Source organism: Vombatus ursinus, unplaced genomic scaffold (genome assembly GCF_900497805.2).
Source record: "Vombatus ursinus unplaced genomic scaffold, bare-nosed wombat genome assembly UNPS02014830.1, whole genome shotgun sequence".
NCBI classification, from domain to species: Eukaryota; Metazoa; Chordata; class Mammalia; order Diprotodontia; family Vombatidae; genus Vombatus; species Vombatus ursinus.
Genome location: NW_020954608.1, coordinates 49436061 through 49452114, shown reverse-complemented (window position 1 = coordinate 49452114; position 16054 = coordinate 49436061). Strand labels below are relative to the sequence as shown.

Sequence of the window (16054 nt, the reverse complement as noted above, 5' to 3'; positions counted from 1 at the left end):
TGGTCTCAAAAATATTCATTTAAAAAATCAAAAGAATCTACTTAATTTTAGGAATTACCTTTTAGCTCTTTTTATTTTTTCAATTATCAAACATTTTTTATCCCCTCCCCCCGATAAATCTGCTCTCACTTCCCCCACTACAGGAAAAAATTCCTTGTAATAAATATGCATAGTCAAGCAAAACAAAGGTCATGTCCAAAAATGTGTGTCTCATTCTGCACATTTAATCCATCTCCTCTACATCAGAAGGCGGGTAGAATTTCTCATCATCAGTGCTTTGTGGAATCACAGTTAATCATTATGTTGATCAGAGTTTTTAAGTCTTTTACAATTGCTCATTTTAATAGTGTTGGTGTTAATACTGTAAATTATGTTCCTGATTCTGCTCATTTCACTCTTCATCAGTTCATATAAGCTTTCCTAGGTTTCTCTAAAAGTATCTCTTAATTTCTTCTAGTACAATAGCATTCCATTATATTCAATTGACATAACCTGTTCAGCCATTCACCAACTGATAAACAACTCCTCAGTTTCCAGCTCTCTGTCACTACAAAAAGTGGTGCTAAAAATATTTTTGTACATTTTCCTCTTTTTAAAAAATCTCTTTGGTGAATAGGCATAATAATAATATTGCTGAAATACACAGTTTAATAACTTTTGGGATATAGTTCCAAATTGATTTCCAAAATGGCTAGAACAATTCATAGCCTCAGCAACAGTTAGTTGATGTTAGTTTTCCCACAGACCATCCAAAATTTGTCATTTTCCTTGTCAACTTTGCCAGTCTAATGAGTATGAGTTAGAACCACAATGTTGCTTTTAATTTATATAATTTGCATATTAATGATTTAAAGCTTTTTTTTTAAGTTTGGCTATAGATAGCTTGGATTTCTTCCTTTCAAAACTGCTTTTGACCATTTATCAATTGAGGAATAGTCCTTATTACAATAAGACTGTTCCTCATGAATATGCTCTCAAAATTACTTATCACACTGTAATTGCTTCATGTCTGGGTTACTCCAAGATCCCCTAATTGACCTTCCTTCTTCTACATCTAGTCTATCCCTCAAATTATTGTAAAACTAACTTTCCTCCTACTTAAAAATTTAATTACTGTCTCTATCCTGATGATTCTCAAATCTTATCTATCTTGCCCCAAACTCTCCTCTGAACTCCAAACTCACACCTCCAACTGCCTTTCAGATATCTCAAATTGGATGTCCAGTTGACATTTAAAATTCAATGTCAAAAACAGAACTCATTATCTTTCCCTCTAAACTCTCTCTCCCTTCCTCCTACCTTCCCAATAACTGTAGAGGGCAACACTATTCCTTCCAATCCCTCAGGCTCACAATCTAGGAATCATCCTGGACTCCTCGCTATCTCTCACCTCTCACATCCAATCTGTTGCCAAGGTCTGTCAATTTCACCTTTATAAAATCTTTAGCATAAGCTTCCTTCTCTCTTCTGATGCCACTACTACTCTAGTGCAAGCCCTCATCACCTATCACAATACCCTGCTGGTGGGTCTGCCTGCCTCAAGTCTCTCCCCCCTCCAATCCATCTTCCATTCAGTCATTAAAGTGATTTTCCTAAAGCACAGGTTCAACCATGTCACTCCGCTCCTCAATAAATTCTAAAGGCTTCCTATTGTCTCTTGGATCAAATACAAAATGCTCCATTTGTCATTCAAAGTCCTTCATAAACTAGCCCCCTCCTACCTTTCTAGTCATTTTATACCTTACTCCCCAACATGTACTTTTTTATCCAGAGATACTGAACTTTTGGCTATTGCATGAAAAAAAAAATATCATCTCTCAGCTCTGGGAATTTTCTCTAGCTGTCCCCCATGTCTGGAACACTCTCCCTCCTCTGCTCTAACTGCTGACCTCCCTGACTTTCTTTGAGTTCAAATTCAAATCCTACCTTCTACAACCCCTCTTAATTCTAATGCCTTCCTTCTGTTAATTATTTCCTGTTTATTCTGTACAGTTTCCTTTGTATATGTTTATTTGCATGTTGTCTCTCCTATCAGATTATAAGCTCCTTGAGAGCAGGGACTGTCTTTTGTCTCTTTTTGCAATGTTTTTGATTGTTTGAAAAATCTTCAAGAGCTCCACATTAACTACAGCGCCAAATTTCAACTCCTATGTCTGACTGAGCACTACACCCTCTGTACAACATGGTCCTACCACATCTAATAAATATCACAATAACCCCAATGCTCTGTTATGTTGGACTGCTTAGTTCAGGACTTTTGTTCATGGGTTATCCCTCACCTAAAATACTCCTTTCCCTACTAAAATTGCTATCCATCCTTTGAGGCCAAGCTTAAGTCTTAACCCTTCCAAAAAAGCTTCTTTAATACTGAAATAGAATGACTGGACTTGGAGTGAAAAGACCTCAGTTATGAGTCCCTGCTTTGTTATTTAGTATTTGCAAGGATACTGGACAAGTTACAGTTTCCTCACTTATGCTAGATGAACACAAAGATTCCCTTTTACTTCTAAAATCCTACATTCAATCTCCCTCTTGAATTCCAGAATCTGTCTGGGTACAGAAGTATACAGTTATCCCTTTCACATCACGGGGGTTAGGGATGTGTCGCCTCTGTGATCTGAAAAAAATCTGCGTAAAATTTTGTGACCCTCCCTTCAGACCACAGAAGAAGTCTGAATTATTATGGTATTAAAAGATAAGTTGATATTATACAATACTATACATATATTTTATGCATTTCTGAGTTTCTAAACTTTTTCTGTGTCATCTGCTGGCCTTTGAGTATCATATGTGGCTTCCACGAGACTCCCAAAAAATTCCCATTTAATTTCTTATACCAACCCATGATACATCGAAACCACAATGGGGAAAGTCATGATGTGGAAGGGATAACTACAGCAATTTACTCTAAATTAATACTGATTTTAAAACCACTTCTCTTCATGCTATATAATGCTACCTCATTAGGAAGTTTTAAAGCACTCCGTTCATTACTTTTCCTCACAAGACCCCTAGTTATTACAAGATAGTCCATCTGGGTGCCACATTTCAGAAAAGACACTGACAAGCTAGAATGCTTCCAGAAGAAACACGGATGGTAAGGGAACTTAAAACTATGTTATATCACAATAAGTTAGAAGAACTGCATGGATATTAAGCAGATGCCTGAATAATTGGCTGAATCTAAGCTGAATTCTCTTTCATCACCTCAAAATGACAAGAAATAAAGCAAAAACAAAGAGTGGAAGGGAATGAAATCTACATGAGAAAAACTAGCAGAGAAAATGAAGCAATGAATAAGAAATACTATGGAGTCAAATTTCAAAAATTTGTGAAGAAAGGAAAGGACACTCCTAGCATCATAATTATGATCGAATCCTTCTAAATGATCTTGTCCATACTTTTAAAATAAATGTGTAAATGCAAAATTACACTACACTTAATAAATTAACAAGTGAAAATTGACCTATGTTCTAGATGTGTTTATAAATATTAGATTTTGCCTTATTTCTTTCATCTTTTTCCTTAAGGTATACTTAAGCACTGGTGCTATTTCTGGTTGCTAGGAAAAGTGGTACTACACAAAGAAATGGGGTTTAAAAGTCAGAAGAATACTATTATAGCTGTCTTTGCCATTAATAAATCATGTAACCCTGAGCAAATCACTTAATCTCCATCCATCAATTTCCTAATCTGTAAAACGATAATGTTAATAATGCTGATGATAAAAGCTCATGTTTAAAAGTCTTTAAAGTTTATAAAGCACTTCTCATATTCTTCTGAGAATCACATGGAATAATAGGCAGATGTTTAAAAATTGTAACGTATTATGCAAGTCTGCCTCACAGGTATCACTGAATCAGAGAATTGGAAGTGGTAATGCACCTGTGCTTAAGCACCTCCAGTAAACAGAACCCAGTACCTTTTAAGGTACTCCAGTCCACTCTGAGATATCTCTAATTTTTAGGAAATATTTCCTTTTTTGTAGTTATTCATTTGTTTCAGTCATGTCCAACTCTTTATGACCCCATTTGAGATTTTCTTGGCAAAGTTACTGAAGTTGTTTACCATTTCCTTCTCTAGCTCATTTTCCAGATGAAGAAATTGAGGCAAACAGGGTCAAGTGACTTGCCCAAAGTCACACAGGTAGTAAGTACCCAAGACCATATTTGAACTCATGTCTTCTTGACTCTATGCCTGGTATTCTATCCATTGTGTGTGTATATATATGTATATGTATATGTATGTGTATGTGTGTATATGTATATATACATACACACATATATACACATACACATATGTGTGTATGTATGTATGTATGTGTATTTTATATATATATGTATATATAAAAATCTTCCTTTCTGTATCTTCCACCTTATTCTCTCCATAAGGCTAAGAACAAATGCAATCCTTTTTTTCTTCACATTAAACAGTCCCAGTTCCTTCCACCAATCTCCCTTTGGAGTCTTTCAAGGTCCCTGACTCCCCTTTTGGACACAATCTAGTTTATCTATACCATTTCTAAAACTTGGTACACAGTACTGACTACAGTATTCAAATGGCATCTAGCCAAACACCATCTTGTTTTAAATGTTGCCTGGAACATCATTTGCTTTTTTGTCGTTGTTATAATGTTACTCTGTTAACACATTGACTCTGTAATCCACTAAAGAACTCGGGCCTTTATCACAACAGACTTAATCTATACTTATGATTTCCTGAATTCTTGAACCTAAATGTAAAATTTTAAACCCTATTAAACTTATCTTTGTCTAACTTGACCGGTGGAGATCTTTTTGGATACTAACTCTTCCATCTCCCATGTTAGCTATGATCTTCAGCTTTAGGATCAAAGACTGAGAACTGGAAGGAACCTTAGAGGCTGAATCCAACCCCCTTATTTTACCCATGAGGAAATAATCTAAGACAGGCTGCACAACTTGATCAGCGTCAAATTGGTAATGTCCAAGTCAGGATTTAATCTCATTAACTCCTCCTGAGTCCACATCCAGAACATTACTTATCATACGCTATACTTAATCACTGACATCAACAAATTTGACAAATTGGCCTTCTATGATTTCACCCTAATAACTGAAAAAAATAGGGAACAACATAGGTCCAAGAATAGGGGTACTCCTACTGTTTCTAAACTGACATTCACTTACTAATAATTACACTTTAGGGTTTAGTCATTGAATCTGTTCCGATTTCAATGAAATTGTACTATCTATCATCAACCCAGGTGCTATCTTGTCCATAGGGATGGCATGACAGACTTTGCCAAATGCTGAAATCTGAGCATATTATGTGAACAAAATGTCAACTCCCCTCCCTCCCTCTCATTTCTTTTTTAAGAGAGACATCTGCCCTTGTTCAGCCATTTCAGTTGTGTCTGACTTTTTGTGACCCCAATTGGGGTTTTCTTGGTAAAGATATTGAAGTAGTTTGCCATTTCCTTCTCTAGCTCACTTTACAGATGAGGAAACTGAGGCAAACAGGGTTAAGTGATTTGCCCAGGGTCACACAGCTAGAAAGTGTCTGAGGTCAGATTGGAATTTAGGTCTTCTTGACTGCAGGCTGAGTGCTCCATCCACTACACCACCTAGTTGCCCAACATTTTGCCATATTCCAGTTTTTTTTGTGGACTTACTCTATGCACAATTCAAAATACTACACATTTTTACTAAAATATAACTACATTAAAACCTTCATTTCCAACAGATAAATGGTCAAAGTATATTTAAAATTTCAGAAGGAAGGCAAATGATCTATAATCATATGAAAGACTTCCCCAAATAATAAGACATCGGAAATTAGAACAACTCTGGTTTCTTCTCACCTAGAAAATTGACAAAGATGCTAAAATATAGAACCAGTTGATGTAAAGAAGAGCTGAGAGAATTCAGGTACCACAGTACACTGTTGGTGGAACTGAATTAGTCCAAGTATTCTAGAAAACATTTGGAATTATTTGAGAAAAGTCACTATCTTTTGAATCAACTATTCAGCTACTGAGTATTTACTAGAAGGAAATCAATGACAGAAAGAAACATCCAATGTATATTTTTTTAAAAACCGTACCAAATGCTTTGTGGTAACAAAACAACAGCAGCAGCAGCAACAAAAACAAAAACAACAATCGGAAAAGAAAGAGAACTTATCCTGGTACATGGTGTTATGGGCAGGTCTATGCCTAGTTTCTGCCAGACTACTTTCCAGTTTTTCCAACAGCTTTTTCTCTTTTTGTTTTTTTTTTCTTTTCCCAAAATAGTGAGCTATTGCCCAAACAACTGGGATCTTTGGGTTTACCAAACACTAGGTTACTGGACTCATTTGCTTTTGCACATTGTGTACCTCATTTGTTCTATTGACCAAACTTTCTATTTCTTATCCAGTTCCAAAATTGTTTTGATCATTACAGCTTGGTAATATGGTTTGAGATCTGGTGCTGTTAGGTACCTTCACATCTTTTCCCATTAATTTCCTTGATTTTCTTGACCTTTTAAATTCCTCTAGATGGATTTTGTTATGATTTTTTTTAGTTTTGAGAAGTAAATATTTGGTAATTTGATTGGTAAGGCATTGAATAAGTAAATTAACTTAGGTAGTATTGTCATTTTTATTATAGTGGCTCAGCCTACCCACTAGCAATTAATATTTCTCTAATTATTTAGATCTGTTTATTTGTTTGAATAGTGTTTTGTAACAGTGCTCACATAATTGACAATATTAATAACTAACACGTATTTAGCATTTACCATGTGCCAATTACTGCACTAAGTGCTTTACAATTATCATCTCATTTGATCCTCACAACAACCCTAAGAAGCAAATGCTATTATTATCCTCATTTTGCAGATAAGAAAACTGAGTCAAACAAGCTACATGACTTGACTACAGTCATACAGCTAATAAGTGTCGAAGGTCACATCTGCACTCGGGTCTTTCTGACTCCAGGGCTGGCAGTCTATCTATTGTTCAACCTAGACAACCTGTGTCTTGGCAGGCAGATTCCCAAATATTTTATACCATCTATAGTTGTCTTAAGTGGAATATTTTTTTCTATCTCTTCCTGCTGGATTTTGTTGGTAATATATGGAAATACTGATGATTTGTATGGATTTATTTTACATAGAGTACTGAGACTAAAGTCAGGAAGACTCATCTTCCTGAGTTCAAATATGACTGAGCAGCTGTGTGATCCTGGGCAAGTCACTAAACCCTGTTTGCCTCAGTTCCTGATCTGTAAAATGAGGTGGAAAAGGAAATGGCAAACATTCCAGTAACTTTGACAAGAAAACCCCATTGAAAATCATAAAGAGTTGGGCATGACTGAAACAACTGAATGCTTTATGTATCTTATGACTTTACTGAAGTTGTTAATTGTTTTGATTTAGTTTTTTTTTTTTTTTTGGTTGACTCTCTAGGATTCTCTAAATAGGCTATCATACCATCTGCAAAGAGTGACAGCTTATTTTCCTTGTTGCCTTCTTATTCCTTCAAAATTTTTTCTTGTCTTAGCTAGCATTTCTAGTACAATATTGAATAGTAATGGTAATAGTAGACATTCTTGTTTCACCCTGATCTTCTTTACAAGGTTTCTGGTTTATCCCCTTTACAAACAATGCTTATTCTTGGTTTTAGATAGACACTATTTATCATCTTAAAGAAAGCTTCATTTATTCCTGTCCTTTCTAATGTTTTTAATAGGAATGTGTGTTATATTTTGCTAAAAAAAAAAACCTTTTCTGCATATACGGAAAAAAAATTGACTTTTGTTATATTCCTTGTTAATACAGTCAATTGTGCTTATAGTTTTTCTAATATTGAACTAGCCTTGCATTCCCAGCATAAATCCAATCTGTTTGGAGTGTATGCTTTTTGTGATGTATTGCTTTAATCTGCTTGACAGAATTTTATTTAAGTTGTTTGCATCAATTTTCATTAGGGAGATTTGTCTATAGTTTTCTTTTTATGTTTTGACTCTCCCTGGTTTAGGTATCAGGACTAGATCTGTGTCATAAAAGGAATTTGGTAAGATTCTTTTTTTTACCTATTTTTCTAAAAAGTTATATAGTATTGGAACTGATTGTTCTTTAAACATTTAGTAGAATTTGCTTGAAAATTTACCTGGTACTAGTTCTGCTTTTTTCCCCCTTAGTTCATTTCTGGTTTGTTCAATTTTTAAGATAGGGCTATTTAAGTATTCTTTTTCCTATTCTGTTAATCTGGGAAATTTATATTTTATAAATAATTCATCCATTTTATTAAGCTGGTCAGTTTTATTGGCATATAGTTGGGTGAAAGAGTTCTTAATAACTACTTTTCTGCCTTCTTCATCGGTTGTGAATTCACATTTTTTAATTTTTTTCATTTTTGATACTGGTACTCTCCTTTGACTTTCCTCCACTATTAGAGTTTTACTTATTATTTCCTCCTCTAAATCATGTAACTTTTCCTTTAACAATTTAGATGCTATGCCATTTGGTTTATATAAGATCAGTACTGATATTAATTCATTGTCTCTTGTACCTTTTAGTAAAATGCAGTTTCCCTATTAATTAGTTTCCTCTTTTAATTAAGTCTATTTTTGTTTTGCTTTGTCTGAGATCATGATTGCAACCTCTGTCTTTTCTACTTCAGCTGAAGCATGAAAGATTTTATTCTAGCCTTTTATTTTAACTCTATATGTAACTTCTGTTAGATTCTGCTCTAGCCTCTTAGTTTAACTCTATAGGTAACTTTATGTTACAAGTGTGTTTCTTGTAAGCAACATATTGTTAAATTCTGGCTTCTGATCCATTCTGTTATCAGCTCCTACTTTATGGATGAGTTCTTGCCATTCACATTCACAACTAAAGCCCTACGTTTGGTCACAGTCACTCCTCTCTACCCCTGGACTTGTGACTTAGAACTGGGTAATAGGTGACAAAGTTACTAATATAGGTTCAGGAGACCCTGAGATCTCTTTCTTTCTAGTGTTTCTTGCTCTGATGTTCTTCAGTTTCTTTCCTATTCCTGGGTATTAAAATGCTCCCAATCCTACTGCAGTCACCACTGCATTAAACTTCTGGCCAGCCCTACCCTAGTGTCCACAGAAATCTTTCTATGTCTTCCTAAGCTGCCTTGGGCTGGAAAAATGACTCACTGTGACTCTTTCTTGGCTTTCCAAATCATAATTCAGTTTGGCTCATTTTTCAAGTTGTTATGGCGAAGTTTTGGAGGAGAATTTGGCAAAAATGCTGACTCTCATTCTGCCATCTTGACTCTACCCTCACTTTCTGTACATCTTGACATATAACAGAGATATGTGATATATTTTCCCACTTTACCTCCACCCCATTATTGTGTTCCCTTCTTATCAACTCCAGTGCTCTTAAATTTTAGGTAATCAAAATTCATTCATTCATTCAACAAGCATTTATTAATTATCTAGTATGAGCTAGCAACTCTCTTAGGTACTAGGGATAGAGAGGCAAAAATGAAAGTCTCTTTCCTCAAGGAGTTTATTAGTGATATGACCTTACTCAAAATCATCTAACTTCTCTGAGCTAAAGATTCATCTGCAAAATGAGAATAATACTTGTACTATTTACCTCATAGGTTTATTGTAATGATAGTTATTTGTAACCTTAAAGTTTTCTGTAAATTTAAGTTGTTAGTACTACTACCGCTTCTGCTACTGCTATTGTGATGCTGGATGATGATAACAATGACTACAGTGATGTAAAAGCTTTAGAGCATAAGCCTGGTAGTCAGTCTTATTTCTGTTTCCAAAAAATAGCCCAGCCAAATTCAGAGAGGTTCATGATCAAGCACCTGGCCACCAGCTAATGATTTCTTTGATCACAGCAATACATGAAATCATCTACTAAGGTATGGAGGGTTATGATCTCAGCTCAATTCAACAAGTGTTTATCAACTATCTACTTGGAGCAAGGCCTTATGTTGGGAACCAGGAATTCAATGATGAAATGAAATGGTCCTTGCCATCATGGAACTTACATTCTACTGGAAAGATATGACACATACCTATATAAGTAAATATAGGATAATTTGAGAAAGAAGAATGCGTAAAGAACTGGGGAGATCAGGAAAGGTTTCTCAAGGAAGGTAGAAACTGAGTTCAGTCTTTAAAGAACTTAAGGACTATGATACTTAAAGATAGGACTATGATACTTTAAAGAACTTAAGGACCTGAAAGATACAGGTAAGAAGGCATGGAGGAAAGCTTGTGAAGAATAGCTAGTAAATAGTCCAGTTTGACTAGAACATATGTAGAGCATTGGGGTCAAACTCAAATAGAAATAAGGGCCACTGATTCATATGTAAGGATTCCTGTGGGCCATATGTAGACTTAGAAAACCACAGATTAATATTATCTTTTATTGTATTTTTATTTATTTTGTGAAATATTTACAAGTTACATTTTAATCTGGTTCTGCAATACTTAGGAGTGTTGTGGGCTGCAGGTTGGACATCTCTGAGTAAGTGAATGTAAAATGAGTAAGAAAGGGTATGTTGGGACCAGATTGTAAAGGGTTCTAAATGCCAAAAACATTTGTTGTTTATCCTGGATCAAGGGTCCTTAACCTGGGGCCCACAAACTAAATTTAGTTTTTTTTAATATTTTGATAGTAATATTTCAATGTAAATGGTTTCCTTTGCAAAACTATTTTATCTTATGCATAAAATTATTTTTCTGAGATATCCATAGACTCCAGACAACCAAAGGGGTCCATGAATCAAAAACAAAAAAAATTTAAAACTCCTGTCTTAGATGTTTTAGGAACTACTGAAGGGTTTTTTTTTTTTGTTTTAAAGGGAAAGTAGCATGCTTGGACCTGCCTTCTAAGAAGATTATTTTAGTAACTGAATCCAGCATAAATAATGAAGGCCAAGGAGTTCAAACGTTTTACTCAAAGAACCCTGTTAGGATAATATCAGGCAAAAGAGTGTGAACTATCCTTGGAAAGAAATAATTATGATGATGTCAAAGGCCAGATTTCAATGGGTTCAGCTTAGAAGAAAGTGAGTGGAGAGGAAATGGAGGACTAAATGTAGACAGCATTTCAAAGAGTTTAGCAGATGGTAAGATTGAATAAAGGTTTTTTTAAAGGTTTTTTTATTTATTTTGTTTTCAATATTCACCTTTAAAAGATTTTGAGTTCTAAATTTTTCTCCCTCCCTAAGACAGAATGCAATCTGATATAGGCTATACATGTACAATCATATTAAACATATTTCCCTATTAATCATGAAAGAAGAATCAGAACAAAAGAGAAAAACTACAAGAAAGAAAAAAAAAGAAAGAGAAAATAGTATGCTTCGCTCTTCATTCAGACTCCATAGTTCTTTCTCTAGATATGGATAGCATTTTCCATTGTGAGCCTTTTGGAACTGTCTTGAATTCTTGCATTGCTGAAAAAAGCTAAGTCTATCAAAATTGGTCATTACATAAGGTTTCTGTTACTGTGCACAATGTTCTCCTGGTTATGCTCACTTCACTCAGCATCAGTTCATGTAAGTCTTTCCAGGTTTTTCTGAAATCTTCCTGCTCATCATTTCATATGGAATAGTAGTATTCCATTATAATCAAATTACTACAACCTGTTCAGTCATTCCCCAATTGATGGGCATCCCCTCAACTTCCAATTCTTTGCTCCCACAAAAAGAACTGCTATAAAGATTTTTGTACATGTGGGTCCTTTTCCCTTTTTTATGATTTCTTTGGGATACAGACCTAGTAGTGGTATTGCTAGATCAAAGAGTATGCACAGTTTTATAGCCCTTTGGGCATAGTTTCCAATTGCTCTCCAGAATGGCTGGATGAATTCAGAACTCCAACAACAATGCATTAGCGTTTCAATTTTCCCACATCTTCTCCAACATTTATCATTTTCCTGTTTTGTTACATTAGTCAATCTAATAGGTGTTATGTGGTACCTCAGGGTTGGTTTAATTTGCACTTCTCTAATCAATAGTGATTTAGAGTCATGTAAAAGTTTTTAAGGAGGGGGTGAATTTGGTGTTGGTTGTAGGCAGCAGAGAAGGACCCAATACATGAGAGACTGAAGATTAGAGGAAAAGTGACAATAAAAGTTTGGACAATACATTGGAAAAGATGGGAAGGGATACCTTAGGAACACGTGTAGAGTGGTGGGCCTTGGGATGGAAAAAGGCTATCTGTTCTGCTAAGATAGAAATGAAAGAGAATATAATGGTGGGATGAGAATAGGAGAAAGAACTCTTTTTGAATGGTTTCAATTTTTTCAGTTAAGGTAAAGTCCTGAACTGAGAGGGTAGAGGAAAGAGTTATTGTGATAGGCTTAACGAGAGACAAGAAAGTTGTGGAGATTAGGATAGCAAACTGAGAAGAGAGAGTAGAAGGATTTTCTTGTCATAGTGAAGGCAGAGTTAAGATTTGATAATATAAATTTGCAGTGGATCCCATGTGCATGGTTTCATGGCTTTTTCAAGCTGTATTCAGCAGCATACGAATAGAAACAAAGGAGAGGGATGATGAAAGTAATCTAGGTTAGGGGGTTAGCTAGGTGTGATAAATGATAGGACAAAGGTTCATGGGATTTGAGAGAAAAACACAGTGGAGGGTTAAACTGATTCACCAAGAGGTTAAAACCAGGAAGGGAAGAGAGTGTAGTCAGTTCTAGGGTGGTGGTTTCGGAAAGAACTGAGTGGTAGCGAGCATGGAAATCAAGGAGAGAACAGACAACAGAGCTAGGGGTTCTAAGACATAGGGAAAGAAGATTATAATCAGATAAAGAAATTTCAGAGTTAATGAATACAGAAGTAGAAAAACTGTTGATCATAAAGCTGAGAGCATGATCATCTCTATGTAGAGTTGATGAGGTGGACGAATAAGTCAGGAGGTATTAGTAGACTGAAGAACTACAAAGTTAGGATATTTGAAGGAGTATCAACATGTAAGTTGATGTTTACAGCTAGGAGTTGAGGTAGAGGGAAAGACACTGGGCAGGGGGTCCAGAGTTATTATCCACCAAGATTTGCATTGGGTAATGAATTTGGACATCACGACCTTCAAAAGAGGAGATAATGATGAATGATGGTAGTATAGGAAGAAAGCCTGTGGCAAAGGTGAGCAAGGTGTGTTCTGGCTCCCTCAAAGTGAACAGTGAGTCAGGAGGCATGAAAGGACGCATAAGTAATACTGGTAAGCAGTATCATCAGGAGGGAACCAGACATCAGCGAGTGACAGAAGACGGAAAGAGTGAAAAAGGAAGAGGTTGAAGATAAAAGGAATTTTGTTAATTATGGAGGAGGGATTCCAGGGGGTGCAGCCAAAAGGACAGGGAGATCTGTTGTGGTACATTGGCCAGAATCCAGAGGATGAGAGTAAGCAAATGTGCAAAATGGGGTTATAAAGTTTGGACATTGACATCTAGGAATTCAGAATCACTGAGTTAGGGAGAGTACACAAGAGGCCATGCTAGCCATTGAAGAAGGTGTCCAAGTACAATATCAGTGGTTGGAGAAAGGCTGATGGAGGCAACGAAGGGAGAAGATAGTTGGACATTCTCCCTCAAGGTCCAATACCTGACGGCTGTTGATGTCTTCTCCTATGAAGCCCCAGGATTAATGGGGCAGGCAGCAACAACTAGAGGTATGGTTCAAGGAGTCTGAGAGCTTACTATTCACTACTTGAGGCAACCAGGTGATACAGTGCAAAAATGTTGGGCTTGGAGTCAGGACTACGTGAGCTGGAATTCTACCTGACACTTACCATAGGGAAGTCACTTGATCTCTTTGTTCCTCAGTCTTCTAATCTGTAAAATGGAGATAACAATAGCCCCTACTTCCTAGGGCTGTTATGAGGTTCAAATAAGAAGATAAGTAAAGTGCTTTGCAAATCTTAAGTGCTCTATCAATGCTAGCTAGCTATGATGCTGATTCTTATCTTAAGAGACTTTAAAATAGTGATCTGCTCTTGGTTTTGTTCCAATTATATTTAAGGGTTTTCAAATAAGAATTGTTCTTACCAGGAAGTTCTAAACACTGGAGACTTGCTCCTTCCAGATTATACCTTGAACATTTCATTAGGTAATGCAGAACAGCTATCTGGGGGGAAAAAAATTAAAGACATTTTCTTCAATTACACTTTATATGTTTTGAAGAACTGGTTGCTGATCCCCATTCTGCACCGTGTGATCTTGGACAAGTCACTTCTTTTGGACATAGTTCTTTTATCTCTGTTATAAAGGGTTCGATTAGATGATTTCTATGTTCTCCTGATTCCAACATTCTATGATAGATGGCCTTTTGCCAGTTAAGATTACATGCTATGTTTTTGAACTCATTCCATCCACTCTGCCAAACTGCTGCTCAAGCAAGGTGAAAATACACTGACTTTAAAATCTAGTTTGACGGAAACATAAGGTTGTGTTCTAAAGCCACCTTAAATGTGGATAAAATGGTTTCTGAATTTGAATTTCAGTGACAAGTGAAACTGGTTCTAAAAATAGCCAACTATAAAAACTTTGAAGTTGAAGAGAATGATCCCTAACAAAGAAATTACCTGATATCTTGTTTAAATATTAAACCTACCCTGTTATTCAGAGTTGGCTCTCAGCATCATCTAGAGCAAAGGGCAGAAAGAAGTAAACAAAGCCCTTTGGCTCATTTACTCCTCAACTTAAAAAAAAGCATTTTGAGAGGGTCAATTAATTTACAAAGAACACTGTAGGATTTTATTATGAATAAAAGAATCAACAAAGATCATTTTTATTTCTTTCCTTCTTTCTTTCTTTTTTTGTCCAAACCTGGGATTTCATTAGTGTAAGGAAAGGTATGGTAACTGGTCTTTCTGACTGGCTAATAATCTCTGTACTTTAAAAAAAATTGTATTATGCTTATCACTACTTAAAATCTCTAGTAAAGTCCTATTCTGATGCTAAGGCTATGCCTTTGTGACAGTCTACCAAATTGGAAAGGCTTTAAAAGCAATACCAGTAGCAAACTGACAGTTATATACAGAAAACACTACATGGAGATGCCCATCAACACAAATGTTAGCCACTAAGTATTGAACATTGGGGTTTGGGGAGAGGGGTGGGACCAAGGAGGACAGAAAGCAATGGTGACCTGTCCACCTCTTAAAATTAGCACATATAGTCTCTAAGTTATACATCAGTGGTTCTTAATTTTTTACGTCATGGATCCCTTTGGCAGTGAAGCTTTTGTGCTCCTCAGAATGCTTTTAAGTGCACAAAATAAAATACAAAGGAAATTAAATTTATTGTTATCAAAATGTTTTTTAAAAAAAGTTCACAGACCCCAGGTTAAATATCCCTGCCCTACATCGTGCTCCTTTGAAAATTGCCACCCATGCATGAAGCTAAAATTGTTCATTTACTGGGCCCTCAACAGGGTATGGGCAGTCCTTCTATTAATTGATAACTAATTTCTCAACCCATATCCCACAGCCACTATTCCTAACCACTTCTTTCATGGTCCCAGTAGGATCCCAATCTACCACCCCACCACCCTCCTCTCTCTGCACATGACTTTGCCTCCTACTTTCATAAGAAGACTGACACTATCCATCATAAGATTCCCTCCACTGCTTACTGAACTTCACTCATCCTCCTCCTCACCTCTTCTCAGAGGATATGGTGGGAATCACCGCCAAAGATAATTATTCAACTTGTGCCCTTGACCTTAGTTTCTCAAAGTCATTGTTCATTATTTCATTTTTAAACTTTCCCTCTCTACTGGCTCCTTTCTCTTTGACTATAAATTTCCTCAAATTCCCATTACCCAAAACAAAAACCTTTCCATTGATCCTACTTCCTTCTCAAGCTATTGACTTATATCTGTCTAATAATTTCTAGAAAGAGTTGTTACTCACTTCTCTTCCTTCTAATGCACTAACTTGTTAACTTTTGGCAACTTGGTTTAAAATGCCAACATTTTACTGAAACTGCTCCCTCCAAAGTCACCAAAGATATTAATTACTAAGTCACTAACATCGGATGTGTGAGCCTGGACAACTGACTTAACCTCTCAGTGCTCT

The 16054-nt window shown here is 36.0% G+C and overlaps 1 protein-coding gene across 5 annotated transcripts in view; it reads right to left on the bottom strand.

Moving 5' to 3' along the window:
* Nucleotides 1-16054, bottom strand: part of EPS8 (epidermal growth factor receptor pathway substrate 8) — a 263667-nt gene that overhangs the window by 117033 nt on the left and 130580 nt on the right. For 3 of the 5 annotated variants that reach the window (XM_027838793.1, XM_027838797.1, XM_027838794.1), the window contains one exon: nucleotides 14022-14100. The exons of the other annotated variants lie outside the window; for them this stretch is intronic. In XM_027838793.1, the coding sequence (XP_027694594.1) occupies nucleotides 14022-14079 (58 nt within the window). In that variant the 5' untranslated portion in view covers nucleotides 14080-14100. The remainder of the gene's footprint in view (nucleotides 1-14021; nucleotides 14101-16054) is intronic. 5 annotated transcript variants of the gene reach the window in all.